At 33.6% G+C, this 26,450-nt stretch overlaps 2 protein-coding genes and 2 long non-coding RNA genes across 5 annotated transcripts in view; 2 read left to right on the top strand and 2 right to left on the bottom strand.

Annotated features, from left to right (window-relative positions):
• LOC127728497 (uncharacterized) overlaps window positions 1-6,155 on the top strand; it is a 42,184-nt gene extending 36,029 nt beyond the window's left edge. Inside the window, exon 2 of the long non-coding RNA XR_007994145.1 lies at window positions 5,934-6,155. This is a non-coding gene — a long non-coding RNA (uncharacterized LOC127728497). The remainder of the gene's footprint in view (window positions 1-5,933) is intronic.
• On the bottom strand, window positions 2,397-9,953 carry LOC127728488 (uncharacterized). The gene is made up of 3 exons (XR_007994135.1): window positions 9,853-9,953; window positions 3,642-3,867; window positions 2,397-2,845 (listed from the first exon to the last, which is right to left on the bottom strand). It is a non-coding gene; the product is annotated as an uncharacterized LOC127728488 (long non-coding RNA).
• Window positions 9,954-11,948: 1,995 nt separating this feature from the next.
• On the top strand, window positions 11,949-14,885 carry LOC127727722 (uncharacterized). The gene is made up of 2 exons (XM_052234837.1): window positions 11,949-12,364; window positions 14,343-14,885. The coding sequence occupies exons 1-2, from the start codon at window positions 11,949-11,951 to the stop codon at window positions 14,479-14,481; spliced, it is 555 nt and encodes a 184-aa protein (XP_052090797.1). The 3' UTR covers window positions 14,482-14,885.
• A 5,139-nt stretch (window positions 14,886-20,024) lies between these two features.
• Window positions 20,025-26,450, bottom strand: part of LOC127728462 (RNA-binding protein 45-like) — a 59,186-nt gene continuing 52,760 nt past the window's right edge. For both annotated transcript variants that reach the window (XR_007994132.1, XR_007994131.1), the window contains one exon: window positions 20,025-20,242. The gene's annotated coding sequence lies outside the window, so the exon portion shown is untranslated. The remainder of the gene's footprint in view (window positions 20,243-26,450) is intronic.

The following is a 26,450-nucleotide window of genomic DNA, read 5'->3' on the forward strand; positions in this document are numbered from 1 at the left end:
GCTTTGACCAATGAGCAAATGCAATTGCAAGTGCCACGTGGTGAACCAAATATTAACGATTAGAATGCACTAGATATGCATTAGCCGGGACTTGATCAGACCACTGTGAAAAAAAGACATTTAGATAAAGATGGGAAGTCACATTCAAAAGTTTTTATAAAACAAAGTTTCTTGTTGATGTTAATCTTGACCTTTGACCATACAGCCTCGAAGGTTCTTTAACTTCACATGGGACCTCATCTAATTCTTAACCATAAAATGATAATTTAAACATAATTTAGAGGCAACTTAAAATAGCTTGTTCAAGAATTTTCCAGAAAATTGTTTTGATCATCATGGCCAATTTTATATGACAACTGAACACAAGAGAGTCTATACCAAATAATAGACGGTGATTCACGGTTTTAATGATTATTTGAAGAGGGCGGGGTTGTGACTACCTCAAGTGGAACATAAGCATGGTCATCAAAAACGGGCGACCAAATTATGATGGCGTCCGTAAATCTTTCGAATTTACCATTTGGAACCATTGGTTAAATAGCTTCCTTGTAAGCAGTAGTCCTCTATCAAAGACATCATGATAGAAAACGCAAGTTCTGGAATTTCATTTATCAACTTAGAGATATATACCTCTTATGCAGGCGCTGCTAAAATGTTCCTAAAAGAGAAGTGGAAAATTGATAAGTTTAAAATAGAGAGGCAAAAGATACCAAAGGTACAATCAAACTTATAAGTCGAAAATAAACTGAAAACGCCATGGCTAAAAACGAAAGGACCAAAAGACAAACAATAGTATACTAAACACAAGTGTCAACATAGAAAACTAAAGACTGAGCAACACGAACCCCACCAAAAACCGGGGATGTTTTATATCATATCTTGTGTCCTAAAGTTTATATCTCAACAGATCCTCATTGTCCATTTCTAGATGTAAGATAAGATATACGGCAAACTTAACTGTATCTGTGATTATCATTTATCTCAAGTCCAATCAAATATATGCGATCCACATAGTCACCAAACTTTTGATTATTCATTGAAAGTACACCATCGTCATAGCGGAACGTGAAGTTAAAGAAAAAAGCCTGTTTCTTATTCTTTATTCTTGATTATTTGAACCTCTATTCTCATAAACTAAATACAAAGTTACAGAGAATAGTTCATATATGTCGATAGACTAACTACGTGCATGTGTGAAGTTCTAAATTATACAGGTTTCCTAAAAGGGCCGACTTTCACCTTAATGATTTTAATTTGTAAAATTGAATAAAAATTAGAATTGTATGTATTTGGAATGTGTCCTCAAATAATCAGATAAAAAGGTATATCTGCTTCTATTATTTCACAGGTCATAATGCTTATATAGTCGTCACCAATGTCATTCGAGTCACGAAGACGGCATACTCTATCGCCTCTTGGAAATCATGCCATCTTCATGTCTCAACTGGCAATTGTTGACTACAAAATCTAAATTTGCACAAAGTTTTTCAATGGTTAATTGGCGAAATATTAAAATATTTCTACAACTAAATTTTTTTCTTACAAATTCTGTAGAATAGACGTTTTTGTGAAGCATCTTTATCTGACAAACATAACGTTTATCAATTTGTCATAAATCAGGCCGTTGGTTTTTCCGTTTGAATTGTTTCACATTTTGTCATGTCAGGGCCTTTTATATGTGACTATACGGTATAGGTATTACTCATGGTTAAAAGCCAAACAGCGACATTCACGTCATTTTGACTTGTGTGGAAGTTGTCTTACTGGCAATTACACCACATCTTATTTTTTATAAAACTTTTTATGTGGGTCTCCTGTACAAATTATCCTAAAAAAAATACAGAAATAAGTCGACTAGAAGAGAAGCACGGATAGTTCCCACAGCAATGTGAATGTCTTATGAAAAAAAAAACGACCTCGATACGTTACAAATATGTTATCGATGATTAAGTAAGTTTCAGAGAACTTTTGGTTTGAACCAGAGTGCATGAAAGTATGACCCTTCCAAAAGATATACGTATCTGCGTTTGCTATTTTTTTTTGTATTAATCAAATTTTGTCTAATCATTTGAACATGTTACGGAGAACTACTCAGTCCGCGCACACATATGTATATATCATACGTGAATGTCTCTTCACAGAGGACGATGAAAAATGGTTAAAGTACTAGTATAATAAACATCCAATTTTGGGTGAATCATCTTCAATAAGATTATAATTAGTATGAGGTCCATGTATTGTACAAAATAAGTTATTGGTAATTTGTACAACAAACAAATCCAAGACATCTGTAATTTGCAATTATAAAGAAAGGGTGACAATCAGCGTTATTTGGATTCCGCTCTATGATTTTCATCGAAATTAATAAATCATATATTATAGTTTTAAAAACAAAACAATACAATACAGCTTTATTCATAATGAAACAAATATCTATCATACCAAAAATAAGAGTAAGCAGATATATATAGTGTTTGTCATTTATCTGATCTGTGTGGTACACGAAGAAAGGCTCTATATTTCGAAGATAGTATACATTCTGAATTTAATCTAAATTCATATCAATATAACTACTGATACAATATATGTTTTTTTTATATTTCTTGCTTATGATCATATTTAAGAAAGACTCATCCTTAATCAAATACTCTGAATAAAGTAAAGTTCAAGTATTATCCATGTAAAGTTATTGCAATATTCTTAAATAACAAATATTATCCGATTACAAATGTTTCTACATCAGTCTAACATATCACAGAGACAACAACAGCAAAGAACGGCTAGTAAAGCATACAGACACGACTGACAGCCATCTTTTTTCTTATCCCTGTCATGTACCACTACTCTGTAATAAAACAAGATATCATAATTAAAAGTATGACCATTATGTCCCATATATATCATATGTAGAGATTGTAATTTACCAACTGAAATTTATAGACAAGCACTTGGTCCTCTTGTTTTAATAAAAACAAACTTCCCTGTAAAGAGTGATAGGCATGGATGGTGATACGTAACATCTGGTTACATACAAAATGTTTCTGCTGCCCGAAGACTGTGTTGGGATTTTGGCTAAGTGAAATATGTTGGGGAGTTCAAAGCGTTCTTTATTGGTCCCGGAACAATTGTTACAACAATGCGTATGGTCAACCAAAATGTATTTGTTAAAAATCATGTTGGTGCTAATTAACCACAGTCACTTGTCCCTCAAATTTGATCCGTACATACCTTAATATAACACTATATTAAGGAATATAGGAATTTTTGTCAGAGACAAGTGGCTGTGACAAGTGATATTAACGTGAAGATAGCAGTAACAACGTACGTCCTCGGTATAATCAAGTTCTTTGTCTCTCCTTAAGACGCCTTTCAACAAATTTGTAATCAAATATTCTAAGTAAGAGTATCGATGAGGTCTGTCGGAGACTTATTGAGAGTACGACTATAATTTGCCACCTTTCTAAACTGTTTGGTTAATCAAAATAAATTTGAATAAATATGGTGTATCAATCTGGTTATAAAATAAGCCACGACTGTGATAAATAGTCATTTTTGCCTGAGTTAGGCAGAACTTTAAAACAAAGGTTTTTGCATGTGATTAACATATACAATTATATGTTTTAATTCATATCGTAACTTACGTTTGTGGTTGCTGTGCATAATATGGCTGAGGATACGGTTGCTGTGGATATCCACCGCCTTGTCCATATGGATAGGATGGCTGTGGGGGACCATATCCTGGACATCCGTAACTCTGGGAGTTTGGATTATAAGGAGGTTGACCATATTGTCCATATGACATTGTTCTATAAGTATATATTCAATTCAAAATCTGTCGAAGAGTTATTATGTTTGCTGAAGTAATTTCTAAAAATAGATTTTACAGAGATGCGGTAACATTTCTGTTAAAAAGAGTATTTGCATGAAGATAAGGAATAACAAATATACTTAAATAATTCGGATGTAAGCTAGCTGCTGTATTCAAGTTGATTATATGCCTCAAATCAGTTTTGGAATATTTAAGAATCAACCAATTTTTCTGTTCGTTTGTCTTTTTATTTTCCGTACTTCTGCTCATAAGCTCCGCAAGTACAATTCATGCAACGCATCATCTATCCTATCGAACTTGAAATAAAGAAGCCAACAGAAACAGTTAAGTCTGCCTAAAATCTTGACTTGCATCAATAAATTGGAAATGAGGGTCCGTCAAGAAAAACCTTTACGAGAAAAGAGATGATTTCAGCTTCCAATTCTGAGCTTTTCATTTCTGTGAAGCATCATTCCAGCAGCATTTGCATATGGAGTATATATATATATCTCCCATTTGTTTTCAATTTAAACTTATTTATATCTCCCAGTTGATACTATATTCCAGAGCTTGCATTTTCTAGCATGGTTTCCTTAATAGAGGATTGCTGCTTACAGGGCAGCTATTAAACCAAGAGTTTCAAGTGGTGAAATTGAAGTCATCCATTCAAAAATTTTACAAACGCCATAACGAGTTGGTTGACCGTTAAGGAATATCTGTTTCACAGATACGACGGATGTGTTCCAATTATCGTAACCGCAATCCCGATCTCTTTTCCTCGAATGTGACCTACCGAATTAGACTTATCACCGGGTTTGTACTAGCATGAGTAATACGACGGGTGCCACATGTGAAGCAGGATCTGCTTACCCTTCCATCCTTAGTCACATGCACATGAGATCACCCCCGGTTTTTTGGTGGTGTTCGAGTTGATCAGTCTTTAGTTTTCTATGTTGTGTTTTGTAGACTGTTGTTTGTCTTTTGGTCGTTTTTTGTTTTTTTGCCATGGCATTGTCAGTTTGTTTTCGATTTATGAGTCTTGACTGTCCCTTCGGTTTCTTTCGCCTCTCTTTTATAGGTTTTGATGAACGTAAACATTGAAAGTTTTGAACTTTGACAATGTCGTGTTTTTCTCTGACTGTTAATGACGTTCTTACACTAAATCCATTGGATGTTGGATGTGTACTGATAGATATTTTAGTTTAAAATACATTATTTTTTTATTAGTTGTTATTGACTTTGAACTAGCTGTCAGTAACTGCAAGTACTCTCAGATCTGTACTTAGTATCTGTTTTGTTGTGGGGATGTATAAATATCCTACCACGCCCGGTCTGTGTTTTTTAACTTGTTTTTCTGCTTTGTATCGGTTTGATGAGTAAGGCCCTTTTCAACTGATTTTTATAGTTTGTTCATATGTTGTGGTAGTTATACCAGTGTCACAGCACAACATATGAACAAACTCTAAAAAGTTTAGGGGAGAGTTGGACGCTCGCAAACATCTATAACCCCGCTACATTCTGTATGTGCCTGTCCCAAGTCAGGAGCCTGTAATTTAGTGGTTGTCGTTTGTTGGTGTATATCATATTTGTTTTTCGCTTATTGTTTTGTACATAAATCAGGCCGTTGGTTTTCTCGTTTGAAATAATTTACATTTGTCATTTCGGGGCCTTTTACGATGACCTATAGTTGATTTGGTCTCTGGTGGAGAGTTGTCTCATTGGCAATCATACCACATTTTCATATTTTTATATTTATGAAGAGCTACATGAAAGAACATTAATTGGGAATGTTAAGTTAAAGTATAGATTTGAATAGTTTTTATACGACCGCAAAAATTTTGCACTCGTATATTGGTATGACGTTGGCGTCGTCGTCGTCGTCTTCGTCGTCGTCCGAAGACACATTGGTTTTCGCACTCTAACTTTAGTTTAAGTGAATGGATCTCTATGAAATTTTACCATAAGGTTCAATATCACAAAAGGAAGGTGGAGATTGATTTTGGTGGTTATGGTACCAATAGTTAAGGAATTAGGGGCCAAAAAGGGGCCAAAAATAAGCATTTTTGTAACTTCCAGACATAACTTGTGTGTTAGTGTATGGATCTCTCTGACATTGTACCACAAGGTTCCATATCACAAAGAAAATGCTGGGATTGATTTTGGGGGTAATTGCCTCCAAATTTTAGGAATTAGGGGCCAAAAAGGGGCAAAAAACAAGCATTTTTCTAGTTTCATGACAATAACTTGTGTGCAAGTGTATGGATCTTTCTGAAAATGTACTACAAGGTTCCATATCACAAAGGGAAAGCTGGAATTGAGTTTGGGGGTAATTGCCCTAAACGTTTAGGACTTTTGGGCCAAAAAGAGGCCAAAAAACAAGCATTTTTCTAGTTTCCAGACAATAACTTGTGTTCAAGTGTATGGATCTCTCTGAAATTGTACTGCAAGGTACCATACCACAAAGGGAAGGCTGGTATTGAGTTTGGGGGTGATGAATCATAAGGGGTTAAAAAAATTTGGGAGTGGATTTTTTTTCCCCTTTTTTTTCTTTAAAATTTTCCATTTTAAATTGGTTATTTCTGAATTATATATAAAAGCAAATAATAATGATATGGTTTGAATAGGTAAATTAAAATTTTTTGAGTTCTTAGACCACATTCATTCTGTGTCAGAAACATATGCTGTATCAAATATTTAATTACAATCAAAATTCAGTGCTGTATCAAGCTTGAATGTTGTGTCCATACTTGCCCCAACTGTTCAGGGTTCGACCTCTGCGGTCGTATCAAGCTGCGCCCAGCGGAGCATTTTATTACCTTTACTACCATAAAGCAGTAGAACAATTCGTAACATTAAGTTCTCTGAGAAAATCTGATTGATTTCAATAAAACTTAATATGATTTTGTTCAAATGATCACGAGCGTACAAAATTTTAATCTGATAAATAGTAATATGGACCTTACCAATGTTTTATTGGAGATTACTACACTTTCTGCTGCCCTATATATAAAAAAGTAAATGTGGTATGACTGCCAATGAGACAAATATCCACCAGAGACCAAAGGACGGGGATGTAGACAACCACAGATCGCCATACGACCTTCAACAATAGGCAAAACCCATTCCTTATAGTAAGCTATAAAACGCCCCTGGGTGTCACAAAATGGGAAACAATGAAAAAAGAGAAAAGCAACGGCCTGATTTATGCAAAAACAACAAATAAAAAACAACCACTGGATTACAGGCTTATTGTTTGGAACAGGCATATAAAGAAGGTGACGGTGTTTTTGAGCGCCGAACAATCCCCTAACCTGGCAAAGTGGGGTTACAGCACATCGTAAGACGCAATAATTATTGTAAAAATCAGCAAGCTTTAATATTTCATATTATCGGTACTGAGCCCAAAAACAACTAACAAAAAGACAAGAGATATACATATCGAGTTTAGAGTACTTGTAGTTACTGAAAGTTATTTCAAAGCCCAAACATATCAACCAGTCTCTATTTACGTGCAGTATTAATTCGTTTTTATTTAAAACTAAAAAACAGAGGTAATTAAAACAAAGAGTGAGAAACTTCCTGTTGAAAAAAAGTGCAAAAACACTTGTTCCAAGTGCCTTTTTGTTCAATTCTAATCTAAAATTTACTGAAAACAATATGAAAACTCTTGATAAAAAATGCTTATTTAAGAAAAACAAGCACAACACAAGGAAGCTATCTCTGTTTTAACCTATATTGTTTTTATGAAAACATTTCCCTGTTGTCAGAATTATACATGTACTTCTATACACATGATTTTTTCTTCTTGATACCGGAACGTTATCCTTATACAGTTTTTGACAAAATATAATTTTAGATCTGATACTTATTGCATGAGTGAGAATTCTTTGTATCATAAACAATAGAGAAAACCAGGTTCTGTGAAGAATTTAATTAAAAAATAAATGGGGAATGTGTCCATGGGACACAGATGATGCCTCCGCTTGCATATCATATAAAGTTATAAAGGGACAAAACTGAAGAACGTTAAAAGAGACTCTACCCAAATTTGTACTTGATCTGAGTTTTGTGGTAATAAGTATTGTGTATAAGTTTCATAACATTTGGTTGAGGCAAACTTAAGTTAGAGAACAGAAAAGAAAAATTCAGCAATTTTTCCATTTGTAAAGGGGCATAACTCTAGAACAGTACAAGTGATACCACCAAAATTCCATCTTGATCTGTATTTTGTGGTAATAAGCATTGTGTATAAGTTTCATAACATTAGGTTAAGGCAAACTAATTTAAAAGTTAGAGAAAGGAAACAAAAAATTAAGCAATTTTTCCATTTGTAAAGGGGCATAACTCTAGAACGGTTAAAGTGACACCACCAAAATTCCATCTTGATCTGTATTTTGTGGTAATAAGCATTGTGTATAAGTTTCATAACATTTGGTTAAGGCAAACTAATTTAAAAGTTAGAGAAAGGAAACAAAAAATTAAGCAATTTTTCCATTTGTAAAGTGGCATAACTCTAGAACGGTTAAAGTGACACCACCAAAATTCTAACTTGATCTGTGTTTTGTGGTAATAAGCATTGTGTATAAGTTTCATAACATTTGGTTGAGGCAAACTAAAGTTAGAGAACGGAAACAAAAATATCAGCAATTTTTCCATTTGTAAAGGAGCATAACTCTAGAACGGTTTAAGTGACGCCACCAAAATTCAATCTTGATCTGTGTTTTGTGGTAATAAGCATTTTGTATAAGTTTCATAATATTTGGTTGAAGCAAACTAAAGTTAGAGAACGGAAACCAATTTTGAGACGTACGGACGGACGTACGTACAGACGGACAAGGGTAAGACTTTTAATGCCCCCTCCGCTACGGCTTTGTATATAGTTAGCTACGATTACTTATAACTTGGTTATTGAAACTGTTTTCAGGAAAATATAATAGGCAATCGATTAGTAATTGCTGCACCCTGTTGTACTTGTTTTTTTTTGTGTTTTCTGTCATTATCATAAGTTAAAACAATATTTGAAGCTAACATCTTTCAAAATCTTGGATCGTTCATCTTTTACCTTTGATCCTGATTTGACAGATATCGCACGATGCTACTTTTAGAAAATTGGACAAAATAGTAAGATGATTAAAACCTGAATAATACGACCATCGACACTTTTATCAATGAATCGTCAGCTTCATGTGTTTACCTGTACCGTACCAATTATTGTTGTAGTAGTTTATATTAGTGGGCGTTGTGATATGTATTGATGTTCATGCCATAGGTTATTTGTCATAAATAAGTCTTGTCCCTTTATGAAAAGTTTACTGGTTCGTTAAGGTTTAAACATTTGTAGCAATGCACCTTCATCGTCCGAATAAATAAAATATCAATAATGTTATAATTCTGCAATATGCATACGAATTATAAAAAAAAATTTCTACGAATAACAACGATCAATCTATATAAACAGATGCCTAAATAACGTCAACATTTAGACATTTTTGGCGAAAAACTCGGATGTTTAGCGCCACATAACAAACCACTTCTCGCTAGCTTTAAAGTTAATTCATATTTAAAGTAAATCAAACATAAAAAATGATTCGATAAAAGGAATCGCGCTTATTTCTTGGTTACTCCTATAAAACATATTTTTACCAGTCGCTTGTCATTTTTGATTTTTGTCTTAAATTTCTTGTGCCCACGGTGTCATATCATCTTCTAGATGTCCGAGGCAGAATCGGAATTCATTTGGAAATATAAACTGACTACACACCATATTACGGGCTATAGGTTAGGCAGATACCATAGGATCTGTGTTCCCGATTGTTACTATAAACAATTGTTTTGGCTATCGTGCAGATTTTGATCTGTGTTACCTATTGTATCTGCCGTAACGAAAGACGGTAATAGGGTGTGGATCATGGTATAGACTTTGGTAAATATAAAAATGGGAACAAAAATCAAGTACCTTACAAAGGAATAAACAGAGCATTGATTTGAATACAATTAAGAATAGAAAATAATAGCGAATTATTTCAATAAATAGTAAATCTTACCTGTTTATTTATCTGCGTATATATGAAATGATTCAGCTATTAATGATGTTCTCAGTAAACATCATGTGCAACATAAAACGTAGATATGTAATTGCTGCAAGGCCGAGGATGGCGAGGGGCACTTATCATTGGCTTAAGAATTGTCAATAGAAAATGATGTTTTCGACATTTCCTTATCTTGTGTACGTTCAAACTGTATATGTTGTATGCAAAGCGTTTACCGTGTAAGTCACATATATAAAATTTTGATCTGTAACTTGTAACTCATTTCGATGCCAACATCTTTCAATGAATTTCAGATAACAGTTAATTATGCTTCGCGCGACGCGTTGCGGGGACATAAAAGTACCGGGCGTCCGTCCGTCTGTCCGTCTTTATAAGTCTCATGTGTACAATTCTTGCCAGACTTTTATGAAATTTATATCATAGGTTTATATCAGCAATGTCTTGGACAAATTTAAAAATCAGTGCCAAACATCTATTTTTAGAAGAGCTATGCCCCTTTGAAATATAAATTCTATATGATGATTTTTCGAACTCGTCCTAGACATTGCTGACATAAAACTTCAAAATTAATTTCAAAAAAAATTTACAAGAAATGTAGGCATGAGAGTGCTTGCAATTAATTGTTTTATGAAAGGCATTTATCAGTAACTGAGGTCTTAAAGAGTGCTGGTCAGCTATTTTACAGGAAATATTCCCCTTGGAAATAAAAATATTTGGAAAATAACATTGTCAGTGATCCCATGCCTACATTTCTTCTAAGATATTTATTAAAAAGTAAAAGAAACATTTTGTTTCTATCATTAGCCTATGGATATTAAATCTGAACAACATCCACATCTCAATGGTTTGGACCTACTCGTGTAGTACGCACTGATTAAAAGAATATTTGAAACGAACCACGTTTTCCAACATCAAATCACTGTGTATAATGGCTGCTGCGACTTTTTATGTTCAAGATGTATAATTTTGTACACGTTATAAATACTATCTGTTGCATGCTGATCAGACACGTTTGACGACCCTCAGGTCACAACAACATTGTCAATAACATTGGACTAAAAACCACAATACATTGTTTTATCTGATTTTAATCATGGCAATTACATAAACTTATTAATTACATGTAATCGATTACTTTTATGTCATTCAATGTAATAATAATATAAATGTGATTGATTCATGAACACAATAACTATATTGGTCTGCTTATTATTTTCATTATATTTTTTTATGTCCAGCCTAGAAGACAGTGGTAAGATTTTTTAACGCAGTTTTTAATTACAGACTAAATATTCTATATGAATCCAATGCCGTGTGTTAAATCAAAAAGAAGCACAAAGTGAAATATAATATAATGATAAAGAAGTCATTAAAATGAGCTTGGTGTAAACGTATGTCCGGCTGTCCTTCAAAAGAATTGAAAACAAAATTTTGTTCTGCATTTTTGTAATAAAGGGAAGGGATATACGATCAAGTAAAGCAATTAAATATATTCAATGTAATCCTTTTTGGTGAATTATTAATAAATCTAATGTGTGGTCTAGCAATGTTTTGATATCCTTTATTCGGGTTAATATTTTTCTGTGCTTTTATTAATCGTTTAACATATTTGCACACTGTACTTATTAGTTCAAACTGCGTTTTTACCGTGGGATCAGAGTACAGTAGAATCTTGAAACGGAGACAGTAATTTTGGCATGAAAAGGCCTATTCTTTTTGTCTGCTTTGTTTTGAAGAAACAACAATCCTGATTAAGTGATAAGTGCAAAGCATTGTTACTTGGAGTCAGAATACTGTGTTCGAAGATGATGGCACGTCTTTCTATGGACTGATACTTTGTGATCTAGCAGGTTAAAAATCCAAGTCATTATGTCGATTTAGTACAAAGCAGGGCTTATATTTACATCACATTAATATGTTTCGATCCTGATATGCATGCAATATTTGTCACTGGACGTTGGAGATAAATCCATCATCATCATCATCATCATTTACAATTCCTTGAATCGAATTAGTTTGACGCATTTTTTTTTCCAGATCATCGTCATCTCCAATTTATAATTCGTTTATCAGTTCGAACTTTTTTTCAGATGCGGGCTAGTTTAATCGAAAAAGGCATAGCTCAACCAGTGCTACCAGTTGCTCATTTTGACCAATCAGATAGGACGGTTCCTCCGCCACCACCTCTCCCAATCCCATTACCACCACCTCTACCTCCACCGAGAAACAGTAAAGCTAGTGAAAATGTGTATCATAACGAAATAACAAAACATCCACAGATAAGAGATGTCGATTGTCAAACAACACAGAGTCTCCAAAGAGCAGTTAAACCACAAACACAGCTTGTTCAACACGAAATAAGACAACAAGAAATAACTGTTTATTACGACCAAGCACCATTTTTCGAACGTTTTTGTATGTACCAAGGATATAATCCAAAAGATATGAAACCATATCCAGTAACATTTGAACCCTCAGTGATGTGTATCCATGACAACGATTCTAAGTGAGTACAAATGACAATATATTTTACATTATGAATCATTTTCCCCCTTCGTGTACCGTTTTTAGTTTCAATACTAGCACACCTACCATATAACAATGAATTGAGGAAACAGTATTTAGGTATTGGCATTATAATCAATGATGTATTTGCTTGTAAATTTCCAGTTCATGAAATTATGTTAATATGCTACATCTCCCATATGCAAAATTGACCCGATATACGTATGGGCTGTTCATTTTTAGTGCCCTCGGTGAGTCTCCATCGTTTGATATTTCTGGCTTTAAATTTTGTTAGTATCGACCACTTTTAAAATTGATGAAGCGTATTCCAGAAACAACCGCTGTGGTCCTAGATTTACCTCGTATCTCAAATAAGGAAATGATGTGAAATAAACCGTTCACAATATAGATAATCAAAGAGAAACAAATAAAATAGTCTACTAATATAGTCAGAACAGAAACAAATAAAATTCCATTCTCAATTTTATAGTCTATTACAATAGTCAGAATAGAAACAAATATAGTATACTACAATAGTCAGAACAGAAAGACATGTGAGAAATATTCAATACTTCTTATGGAATAAGCGCAATTAAAATTAATATATTGTCAAAATATTTAGTGTCTTCCCAAAATTAAAAGTTTAACCGAGCAACCATAGATAACACTATACAATTGACTATATTCCATAGCATAGCCCTCATAATTCTAGGGTTATACATTATTGATTTATTATTGCTAAAGGAGATGCTTATATGCTGTTGACGCATACTAATCTTTTCCAAGTTAGATATGGTTGTTCGATTGTTACTCTGTAAGGGATCTATACATTTGAGTTTACGGTTCTCTAAATATTGAAATAACATTTCAAACTAATATTGTACAAAATGTTAGCTATTGGACAAGCTATCATCTTGAACAAATCCAATAGAAAACAGATCGAATCTTTATATTATTAATTCAAAAACTTACCAAAGACACGGCTAATAATTAAGTATGCCACACGACACACGCCGCAAGCTACACAAAACTAATAAGAGATACTAGAATCAAAACGGCGGGAAGGCAAAAATAACGATAGTGAAGAGCATTGAAAACCAAATATTTTAAATAGATGTGCTAAATCTAACGCCATCTATGCCATAGGTACTTGGGGTCCGGACAGGACAATTTTTTAGCCCTCCGCCTTTTTTTCTCTTAAATTCGTAAATATTTTCAATTTTCTTTTAATTATAATTTTTTTCGCGTTTAACACAAATCTATTAGAATTGAAACGTATTTACTATTAACTATCAGTTCCTAGTTAACTATCCACAAGGTCACTGCAGATAATATATATAGAGACTTCAGTGTTTCGATAAATCTAACATTTTAGGAACTTATAAATTTACAGAAAATAGCCGCATTTGTGATATTTCATGTCGACGCAGCAACGCTGACTATACGTTTTTTTGGGCTGGTGATAATATATTGCAAGAAACGTACACTAGAAGTGACATTGACCCACTGGTTATAAAAACTCACCAATGATACCAGAAGAATTAAAAGGGGGAATGGGTATACGTCAATGAAACAGCATCCAAACGATAAAATAACAAAATAGACGTCAATACGACAGACTTGCGTTTCCGTATAAATAAGAGCCACCAGTGGCCTACGAACCCTTGAAAATGTTGAAAGGCCGACCAACTTGAAATAAGAGAAACCTAGTTTCTTTTTTCAGCAAAAGTCACTCTCTTCCATAGCAACATTGTTAACCAAATAAGTCGAAAAAAATAGCATCATTTTCCTATTTTTGGTCTCGCCATTAACCATTCTCTCCAAACTGTCTCTCTAAAGATGACAATTGGCTAAATAAATTTTAACACGATTTGGTTTATCATGACGATATGTTTATCTTAAGGGGAAACTCGGATATACTGTATAAAAGCCTGATCATTGTTTTAATACAATAGCAACTGTTAATTACTTTTTTGTAGAACATACGAATCTATCCAACCAAGTAACGATTCCTCCTCCTGCACAGAAGAGTTTATGTCAATCGATGATGTGACGTGTGACGAAATTAAGAAACATTGCTGTTATTATATATTTTGTTGTGGTATCTGTTGTGATTAGAGAGTTATATAAAAGTAGAATATTGCCTTGAAACAGAAACAGTTCATGTTTAACGAGATGTCATCAAACTACACAAAGTCCACTTGACCATCGATTGCATATTTTTTGAGAGTGAAGATAAAAAAAAAAGACATGAGTAATAGCTGTTGGCATTATATTTTATTATTACTTTGACCAATCGGAAACCATACTAGATATATTGAATATGATTGAAAATGTCAGTCAAATATTTAATAAAAGTCTAAAAAAAAACCACAAAAAAAACCACAATTAAATCGCACATAATCTGACTTAAAATTTAGGTCGTTAGTTCTAGGGAGGGGTTTACATCCTTTCCAGTCAAGTTAACTATTTAATTGACAAAACAAACGATTACATTAAGAACCGTAAATTTTGTACGTACATCAAATGTGAAAATAACTGAGCATGTCTCATCACTGCAATAATATATTTACTATATTATGCAATTGTTTTCTCTTGATCGATGTAATGCATGATAATGAAGATTTATTATTAGCAAACTTACTTGGTAGAGTAATTGTAAGGTACTTGCTATAATCAATGACCAAATGGGCTTATTCTTACAACCCCCCTTTGATGGCTCCAAACGATCAGAAAACTGTCATTTTTGTGAAACTTTCTTTAATCCATTAATGTAACAAAGCAGGAACATACCAAGATGGCGTACATAAACCATTTGCCGAAGGAGACAACACCCTGCCCAAAAGATAAAAAAAATACATTTAACAATTCACACAGGATACATAGAAAATTGAAATTTTAACAACATAAACCACACCTAAAAACTTTTGAGTGAAGCAGCGTCTGCTTCATAAGTGGCACCATATCTGATCATGTCTTGTTCATGATAAGCAAACATACAGTGACGAGTCTCATTCGATGATGTCCAAGACGAAGAAAAGGGCAAGATTATCTGTTTCAACAAACTGAACATAAAACATTTGCCACTGGATATAAGCAAACAATTAATCGATAAAATATTCAATTTTGCCTTGAAGAACATTTGCTGCAGAAGTATCTCATTAATGATTGTTATAGAAAAGTTCTGGAAAATTGTACGAACTGTAACATATATACTCCATATGTAGCTGCTGTTGGAATATAAAAAGTTGAAATTGCTTTATGCAACTTTATTTATCCATAACTTCCTCTCCCTGAAAAAAGTCTACATTTTGATTGACATTGATTGATTGGTGTTTGTTAAACGTTAGCTGGCTTCTATATTATGAGTGGAAGTATCTTTCACAACAGACCAAGACACCTGCTAGAATCAACATATTCACCAATCTATAAATTATTCAGCGATGAGACATCATCTATGTACATGAGGTTAAAGGATCAGTATGATAGCTTTTTTTCATTCATCTTTTGTAGCCGTTATATGTCCTCTGCCTCATACAAATAAAGGAACTAATCAGTTAGAAGAGACGACAATTGGTTTCATTGGAATGTAGACTGTCTGTTTAATAAAAATGTCCACAAAATATAACAAATATGCTGTCAATCAAAGAATCAAGGGTCTTCCTAATGTCTTTATGTCAGTTTTAGAAATAAATAAGGTGAAAAATAAGTACACAAAAACAATTCATATGCCTCACTCCCCGATTTAAGATTTTGAACTTATATAATATATATATTCAGTTAATTATCTAAAGGACAGCTAACAATGTGTATCATAAGGTTTATGGCATTAACGTCTGGATTATCTGGTAACAAACTTATGCAGCATAAGGCCCATGACAAATAAGCATAGGTTAACCCTGTTAGAAACTCATGCATCATAAGGGTGTATGGCATATATGCCTAAATAAACACTGCAACAAACTCCTGCATCATAATGGCTATTGCGTATTACTGGATTACCACTGTAACAAACTCATGCATCATAAGATCTATGTTATATATGACTGGATTACCACTGTAACAAACTCATGCATCATAAGATCTATATTGTATATGACTGGATTACCACTGTAACAAACTCATGCATCATAAGATCTATATTGTATATGACTGGATTACCACTGTAACAAACTCATGCATCATAAGATCTATGTTATATATGACTGGATTACCACTGTAACAAACTCATGCATCATAAGATCTATATTGCGTATTACTGGATTACCACTGTAACAAACTCATGCATCATAAGATCTATGTTATATATGACTGGATTACCACTGTAACAAACTCATGCATCATAAGATCTATGTTATATATGACTAGATTACCACTGTAACAAACTCATGCATCATAAGATCTATGTTATATATGACTGGATTACCACTGTAACAAACTCATGCATCATAAGATCTATATTGCGTATTACTGGATTACCACTGTAACAAACTCATGCATCATAAGATCTATGTTATATATGACTGGATTACCACTGTAACAAACTCATGCATCATAAGATCTATGTTGTATATGACTGAAAAAGAGGGACAGTCAAACTCATAAATCGAAAACAAACTGACAACGCCATGGCCAAAAATAAAAAGACAAACAGACAAATAATAGTACAGATGACACAACATAGAAAACTAAAGACTAAGCAACACGAACCCCACCAAAAACTTAGGGTGATCTCAGGTGTTCCTGCTTCACATGTGGCACCCATCATGTTGCTTATGTTATTACAAATCTGGTAAATAGTCTAATTCGGTAGGTCACATTCGTGAAAAGGGAAGGGTATTGTAGTTATGACATAAGGAACATATCCGATATTATCTGTGAAACGGTTATTCCATAACAGTCAACCAACTTGTGATTGCGTCCGTAAAATTTACGAAGGGATGATTTTAACTTCATCATTTGGAACTCTTGGTTTAATAGCTTCCTTGTGAGCAGCAATCCTCTATCAAGGAAATCATGATAGGAAATACAAGCCCGGGAATATCCTATCAATTGGGAGATATATACTCCAATGCAGGCGCTGCTGGAATGTTGCTACATAGAAATGGAAAGTTCACAATTGGGAAGCTGAAATCATCTCTTTTGTCGTAAAGTTTTGTTTTCAACCGACCCTCATGGTCAATTTCTAGATGTAAGTCAAGATATGAGGCAGACTTAACTGTATCTGTAGTTCGATGGGATAGATTCGTTCAACATAGTCACCAAATTTTGTATTATTTAGTGAGAGAACATCATCTATATAGCGGAACGTAAAGTTAAAGGATATTGCTAACTTCTTATCTTTCTTCCTAAGAAGTTCCTGTATGAAGTCAGCCTCATAATAATAAAGAAACAAGTCGGCAAGAAGAGGGGCGCAATTGGTTCCCATTGGAATTCCGACAGTCTGTTGAAAAACACGTCCTCCAAACGTAACAAATATGTTGTCAATCAAGAAATCCAGCATCTTGATAATGTCAGTTTCAGAGAATTTTTTGTTTGAATCAGAATGATTCTCACAAAGTAGGATTTATCCCTCCCCAAGACAAGATACTTGTATCTACATTCGCCATTCTTTTTAATGAAACAAAGTAATACCAACTCTTTCAATTTGTCTTTTAGTTTGGAATGGGGAATACTTGTGTAAAGTGTAGAAAAGTCAAATGTTTTAATACTATTGCAAGATGAGAGAGTCTTAGATTGTATGTACTCTAAAAGATCTTTGGAATTTTTTAGTATCCACATCTGATTCACGCCACCTCTAGAATAGGCAGTTTCACAATAACTTTGGAGCCCGGCTTTGATTGCTGATAAAATAGATGTTAATAATTTAGAAAGAGGTTTCATGGAGCACTTGGAAGACCCAGCAATATACCCTTGTTTGTAAGGACACTTATGTAGTTTAGGTATCCAATACAGTGAAGGAAGATCAAGTTCTTCATCTTTGGTTGAAATTCCAAAGGAACATAGAACAGACCTATGATTATCCAGGATTTCCTCTTTGGTAAGTGTCGTGAGGGTATATGTTGAGTTTACAAATGAATTGTAAATACCTAATTCATTTATCAAGCAGTTTATGTAATGATATTTACACACAAAAACGATGTTGTTTGGGGCTTTATCTGCAAGGACAACATATTTTCATGGAGGTAGGACAAGTGTTTTGCAACATTTGGGTCTTTAAAAATTGACGTAGCGTGGGTATTGATAGACCCATTTAGTTTCTTAATTTCGGATTTGTATCAACGACCTCACAGCCTTAATCCATTCGGAAAGAGTATCTACGTCTTCTTTCTCGCGTTTAGCCCATTGCCTGGCATAATCCTCGACTGAATCCATCAGTATTTTGAAGTTGTATTTCCAATTGATGGATTTAGGCTCACGATATTTCGGACCTTTGAATAACAAATTTTGCAGGGAAGTGTTATTGACATTGTTGAGGTCTCCGGTAATAACGTGGCCAGCCGGATTATATGTGAATTAGGAACTAGCACAGGTGGAATCAGGAGGTTTAGACTTGAAGTCGTCAATGTTGAGATCCTGCAAAATGTGTTTGTAATTGAAAATTTTAAGTTGCAATTGGTTTGTTATAGGTATAAGAAATTATTGGTACAGACTGATCTTTAAAATAAGGAGGTATTTTCGACTGAACTAATTTATGATGAAGGATATGAATTATCACTTTAACAAACTCATGCATCATAAGATCTATATTGTATATGACTGGATTACCACTGTAACAAACTCGTGCATCATAAGATCTATATTATATATGACTAGATTACCACTGTAACAAACTCGTGCATCATAAGATCTATGTTATATATGACTAGATTACCACTGTAACAAACTCGTGCATCATAAGATCTATGTAATATATGACTGGATTACCACTGTAACAAACTCATGCATCATAAGATCTATGTTATATATGACTGGATTACCACTGTAACAAACTCGTGCATCATAAGATCTATGTTATATATGACTAGATTACCACTGTAACAAACTCGTGCATCATAAGATCTATGTTATATATGACTGGATCACCGCTGTAAAAAAATGTGCATCATGAGGTCTTGTGACATATAAACATGAATTACTCATGCATCATTAGATATGGAAGCCTGGACTATCACTGTAACAAACACATACACCATGAGATTAATTAAGTAATTACACCTTATGTTAGAATCCTGGGTTTTGATTGGTTGATAGCCAGTGTATTTTTCACCAATTTACTTTTATCAAATGAATATCGTTCATTTTTAAACAGCGCCAGAGTATATGCAAAAAGGATATGCCTTTTTTACCCTCTCTGCTGTGGTATTTGCCAAAAAATACTCTATCCAACTGGACGCTTGTAATGTCACGATCATCAATGCGTTTTATGTCACGATCATCAATGCGTTTTGTACGTTAACATTCGGTGTAATTAAACAGATATAGCATGTTCTTGAGGGGTATTTGCGAAAAATACCAGTCTTGAGAATGAATTTCCCTCGCCTTACGGCTCGTGAAATTTAACATTCTCTCGACTGGTATTTTTCGCAAATACCTCTCCTTAACATGATATATCTGTTCATTAGAAACTTATCAAAATGTAAACAAAAAAAAAACCAGGAACATTTGAAACAGTATTTTTATCAATGTAGTATCTGATCACAAGATCAATCTCCTTTAGATGATTTATCAAAAGTATGCATCATTCAGTTATATTCAAAAGATCTTTATTTCTTCAAGTTCAGTAGGATTTAACGATGTTTAGTTCATTTCATATCTGTCCCTTCATCCTTCATTGTAGAAATCCATCCAACATTTGTTTCTTGTACATGTACAATGTCTGAAAAATAAAAGTCAACAATGAATGACGTCACACAAAAAAGTTTAATTGAAAAAATCCAACATCAGCAATGTCATCAATGATATATAGTATGACTGCAAATGAGACAACTATATTTCAAAGATTCAAAGGACAAAGATGTGAACAATAACAGGTCACAGCACTCCATTCAACAATGAGCATATCCCATACTGTATAGTATTATATATCTTACCCAATAAGACAAATCAAGAATCAGCAAAGAGGGGGTCAGTCTTATGTGTCAATTATGTCTTACTGAAGATGAAGATATTGCTCATCTTTTATGAAGATGCTCAGAACTGAAAATTTTCAAATAGGACTTAAATACATTGTTAATTCAGCATATTTAAGTACACCAAAAATTTAATTGATTTATTCATTAATGAACAATATTAGCACACTCGTTAAAGGGTTCATTCATCCAAAAAAAATGTACATATAGCATTCTGAAAATTAATTTATACAGAATAACAAACAAACCTACCACAATTAAAAAAAAAATGAAAAAAAATAATTTCCAAAATATCATTCATCATTAATACAATTCCTTTAAAAAATCTACAAAACTTACGTCTTAATCATTATTCAAAATATCTAATAATAAAATGCTTCGCAGAGCGCAGCCTGATACGACTGCAGAGGTCGAACCTTGACCAGTTGGGGCAAGTTTGGACACAATATTCAAGCTTGATACTGTCTGAATTTGGATTGTGATCAATTTTTTGACATAATATGGGTTTCTGACACAAAATAAATGTGGTCAAAGAGCTTAAAAATTTGAAATGGGACATTCATTTTACCTAGAATGGTCTGATATCCAAAATCTAACAACATGGTTAGATTCAGCATATAAAAAAACACCAAAAAATTTAATTTTAGTTGAAATCAATCAAAAGTTTAATTTTGGACCCTTCAAACCTTAATATGGACTAATTTGAAAACAGGGCCCAAAATAAAAAATCTAAATACACAATAAGATTCAGCATATCATACAGCTGCAATCATTCAGTTTTTGATGAAATCAAACAAAGTTTAATTTTGGACCCTTTTGACCTCAATGTAGACCAATTTAAAAATGGGGCCCAATATCCAAAAAAGTAATACAAGGTAAGAACCCCCAAAAATTAAAGACTTTAAATGAATCCCATTGAAATTGGTTAAAAGATTTGTATTTATTTTCAACTGAAGATTTCTTGCTATTGCACAATACTGTGCAATTGAAGATTTCTTGCTATTGCGCAATACTGTGTAATTGAAGATTTCTTGCTATTGCGCAATACTGTGCTATTGTGCAATACTGTGCTATTGCGCAATACTGTGTTGCGCAATACTGTGCAATTAAAGATTTCTTGCTTTTGCGCAATACTATGCAATTGAAGATTTCTTGCTATTGCCCAATACTGTGAAATTGAGCAATACTGTCCAATTGGAGATTTCTTGTTATTGCGCAATACTGTGCAATTGAAGATTACAAAAACTTTGAAGAAAAAAAATATGAACCCCAAAAAATTGGGGAAAAAAATCCCCCCCCCCTTTTTGGCCCCTTATTCCTAAACGTTTTGGGCTATTACACCCAAACTCAATTCCAGCTTTCCCTTTGTGATATGGAACCTTGTAGTACAATTTCAGAAAGATCCATACACTAACACACAAGTTATTGTCATGAAACTGGAAAAAGGCTTGTTTTTTGCCCCTTTTTTGGCCCCTAAATCCTAATATTTTTAGGCAATTACCCCCAAAATCAATCCCAGCATTCCCTGTGTGATATGGAACCTTGTGGTACAATGTCAGAGAGATTCATACACTAACACACAAGTTATGTCTGGAAGTTACAAAAATGCTTATTTTTGGCCCCTAATTCCTTAACTGTTGGTACCATAACCCCCAAAATCAATCCCAACCTTCCTTTTGTGGTATTGAACCTTACGGTAAAATTTCATAGAGATTCATTCACTTAAACTAAAGCTAGAGTGCGAAAACCAATGTGTCTTCGGACGACGCCAGACGACGACGCCAACGTCATACCAATATACGACCGCAAAAATTTTTTGCGGTCGTATAAAAATGAACAGTAAATTTCAAACTTTATTTATACATAATTTTAAAAATAAGAATTTGATGCTATATATATTTTTAACTATGAATCTACTAACAATTTATATTAATTGTGCAATACAGCTCTGAATTTGGATTGTGATTAAATATTTAACATAGCATAGGTTTCTGACACAGAATGAATGTTGTCTGAGAACTTGGAAAATTTAAAATTGGACATTTACCTATTATGGTTCAATATCCAAAATCTAACTACATGGTTAGATTCAGCATATCAAAGAACCCAAAAAATTTAATTTTTGATGAAATCAAACAAAAAATTTAATTTTGGACCCTTTGGACCTCAATGTGGACCAACTTGAAAACTGGGCCCAAATTAAATAAACTGCTTCGCTGAGCGCAGCTGGATACGCCCGCAGAGGTCCAACCCTGAACAGTTGGGGCAAAAATGGACACAATATTCAAGCTTGATACAGGTCTGAATTTGGATTGTAATTAAATATTTGACATATTATAGGTTTCTGAATAAATGTAGCCAAAGAACTTGAAATTGGTTATATGAATTGAATTTATATGCAATTAAAGATTTCTTGCTGTTGTGCAATACTTAGTAAATCTGTTGTCAGACTATAAACAAATAAAATTCAATTTTTTCTCAATGTCATATTTGAAATTTATGAAAATCAATAGGGAGATTACATCAATAGCTATAAATAATTCACCAAAGTTTCATGAGAACTGCTGAAAGCATTTTTGAGTTATTGTCCAAAATTTGGAAAATCCCCCCTTTTTTAATAAATAAAACCCCATAACTCGGAAATGTAAAATCTAAAATTTATAAAATTCTAAAGGGAGCTTACATCAACAGATATTAACAATTCACCATAGTTTCATGAGAACTGCTGAAAGCATTTTTTAGTTATAGTCAGAAAACTGGAAAATCCCCCTTTTTATATGAATAAAACCCTGTAACTAGGAAACGTAAAATCTAAAATTTATAAAAATCGAAAGGGAGCTCATGTCAATAGATATAAACAATTCACAAAAATTCCTTGCAAGTTGGTGAAAGCATTCTTGAGTTATTGTCGGATAACTGGAAAATCCCCCCTTTTTTAATGAATAAAACCCCAAAACTCGGAAACTGTAAATCTGAAATTTATAATAAAATGCTCCGCAGGGCGCAGCTTGATACGACCGCAGAGGTCGAACCCTGAACAGTTGGGGGAAGTATGGACACAACATTCAAGCTTGATACAGCTTTGGATTTGGATTGTGATTAAATATTTGACACAGCATAGGTTTCTAACACAGATTGAATGTGGTCTAAGAACTTAAAAATTTTAAATTGGACATTCACCTATTATGGTCCAATATCCAAAATCTAAATACATGGTTAGATTCAGCATATCAAAGAACCCCAAGAATTCAATTTTTGATGAAATCAAACAAAGTTTAATTTTGGACCCTTTTGACCTCAATGTGGGCAAAGTTGATAACGGGGCCCAAAAATCAAAAATCTAAATACATGGTTAGATTCAGCATATCAAAGAACCCCATATATTCAATTTTTGTTGAAATCAAACAAAGTTTAATTTTGGACCCCGATTTGGACCAACTTGAAAACTGGGCCCATAATCAAAAATCTAAATACATGTTTAGATTCAGCATATCAAAGAACCCTAAGAATTCAATTTTTGTTAAAATCAAACTAAGTTTAATTTTGGACCCTTTGGACCTTAATGTAGACCAATTTGAAAACGGAACCAAAAATTAAGAATCTAAATACACGGTTAGATTCGGCATATCAAAGAACCCCAATAATTCAATTTTTGATGAAATCAAACAAAGTTTAATTTTGGACCCTTTTGACCTCAATGTGGACAAAGTTGATAATGGGGCCCAAAAATCAAAAATCTAAATACATGGTTAGATTCAGCATATCAAAGAACCCCATATATTCAATTTTTGTTGAAATCAAACAAAGTTTAATTTTGGACCCCGATTTGGACCAACTTGAAAACTGGGCCCATAATCAAAAATCTAAATACATGTTTAGATTCAGCATATCAAAGAACCCAAAGAATTCAATTTTTGTTAAAAGCAAACTAAGTTTAATTTTGGACCCTTTGGACCGTAATGTAGACCAATTTGAAAACGGAACCAAAATTTAAGAATCTAAATACACAGTTAGATTCGGCATATCAAAGAACCCCAATAATTCAATTTTTGATGAAATCAAACAAAGTTTAATTTTGGACCCTTTGGACCTCAATGTGGACCAATTTAAAAACGGGGCCCAAAATCCAAAAACTAAATACACGGTTAGATTCAGCATATTAAAGAACCCCATGAAATCAAGAATAAAACCCCATTGAAATTGGTCAAGAAATAAGCAATTTATAGGAAGTATCTTCTTTTGCACAATCCTGTGCTATTAAATATTTCTTGCTATTGCGCAATACTGTACAATTGACAATTTCTTGCTATTGCGCAATATTGTGCTATTGGATATTTCTTGCTATTGCGCAATACTGTGCAATTGAAGATTTCTTGCTATTGCGCAATACTGTGCAATTGAAGATTTCTTGCTATTGTGCAATACTGTGCAATTGAAAATTTCTTGCTATTGCACAATACTTATTATATAATAATTTACACATCCTGTTTGGTGTGTATCTCCTACCATATCATTATTATTTGATTTTAAATATAAATCAGAAATAACCAACTTAAAATGGAAAATTTTAAAAGAAACAAAAAAGGAAAAAAAGAAAAAAAAGGAAAAAAAAATAAATCCCCCCCCCCCAAATTTTTTGAACCCCCATTATGATTCATCACCCCCAAACTCAATCCCAGCTTTCCCTTTGTGGTATGGTACCTTGCAGTACAATTTCAGAGAGATCCATACACTTGAACACAAGTTATTGTCTGGAAACTAGAAAAAAATGTGTTTTTTGGCCCCTTTTTGGCCCCAAATTCCTAAACGTTTAGGGCAATTACCCCCAAACTCAAACCCAGCTTTCCCTTTGTGATATGGAACCTTGTAGTACAATTTCAGAAAGATCCATACACTTACACACAAGTTATTGTCATGAAACTAGAAAAATGCTTGTTTTTTGCCCCTTTTTTGGCCCCTAATTCCTAAAATTTGGAGGCAATTACCCCCAAAATCAATCCCAGCATTCCTTTAGTGATATGGAACCTTGTGGTACAATGTCAGAGAGATCCATACACTAACACACAAGTTATGTCTGGAAGTTACAAAAATGCTTATTTTTGGCCCCTTTTTGTCCCCTAATTCCTTTACTGTTATTACCATAACCCCCAAAATCAATCCCAACCTTCCTTTTGTGGTATTGAACCTTGTGGTAAAATTTCATAAAGATCCATTCACTTAAACTAAAGTTAGAGTGCGAAAACCAATGTGTCTTCGGACGACGCCGGACGACGACGACGACGACGCCGGACGACGACGACGCCAACGTCATACCAATATACGACCACAAAAATTTTTTTGCGGTCGTATAAAAAATGAAAGGGAGCTCACGTCAATAGATATAAACAATTCACTAAAGTTTCATGCATATTGGTTAAAGCTTTTTTGAGTTAATGTCCGACATGTTGACGACGGACGGACGGACAGACGGACGGACAGACGGTCAACGGTATACCATAATACGTCCCGTAAACGGGCGTATAAAAATCTATATACATGTTTATATTAAGCATATCAAAGATAAAGAACCCCTTGACTTCAATTTTTGTTAAAATCAAACTTAGTTTAATTTAAAACCCTTTGGACCTTAATGTGGACCAATTTGAAAACTGGTCCCAAAATCAATAAAATGCTCCGCAGGGCGCAGCTTGATACGACCGCAGAGGTCGAACCCTGAACAGTTGGGGCAAGTATGGACACAACATTCAAGCTTGATACAGCTTTGTATTTGGATTGTGATTAAATATTTGACACAGCATAGGTTTCTGACACAGAATGAATGTGGTCTAAGAACTTAAAAATTTTAAATTGGACATTCACCTATTATGGTCCAATATCCAAAATCTAAATACATGGTTAGATTCAGCATATCAACAGTCAGAGATATAACTCTATAGGGTTATTACAGAAAATAAC

The sequence above is a fragment of the Mytilus californianus genome, unplaced genomic scaffold, assembly GCF_021869535.1.
Source record: "Mytilus californianus isolate M0D057914Y unplaced genomic scaffold, xbMytCali1.0.p SCAF_2, whole genome shotgun sequence".
In the NCBI taxonomy this organism is placed as follows: domain Eukaryota; kingdom Metazoa; phylum Mollusca; class Bivalvia; order Mytilida; family Mytilidae; genus Mytilus; species Mytilus californianus.

Excerpts from the sequence above, each read along its gene's own strand:
- LOC127727722 (XM_052234837.1), top strand. The coding sequence starts at position 11,949 with ATGCGGGCTAGTTTAATCGAAAAAGGCATAGCTCAACCAGTGCTACCA. Across the intron at positions 12,365-14,342 it reads ATCCATGACAACGATTCTAA|AACATACGAATCTATCCAAC; the intron begins GTGAGTACAAAT and ends ACTTTTTTGTAG.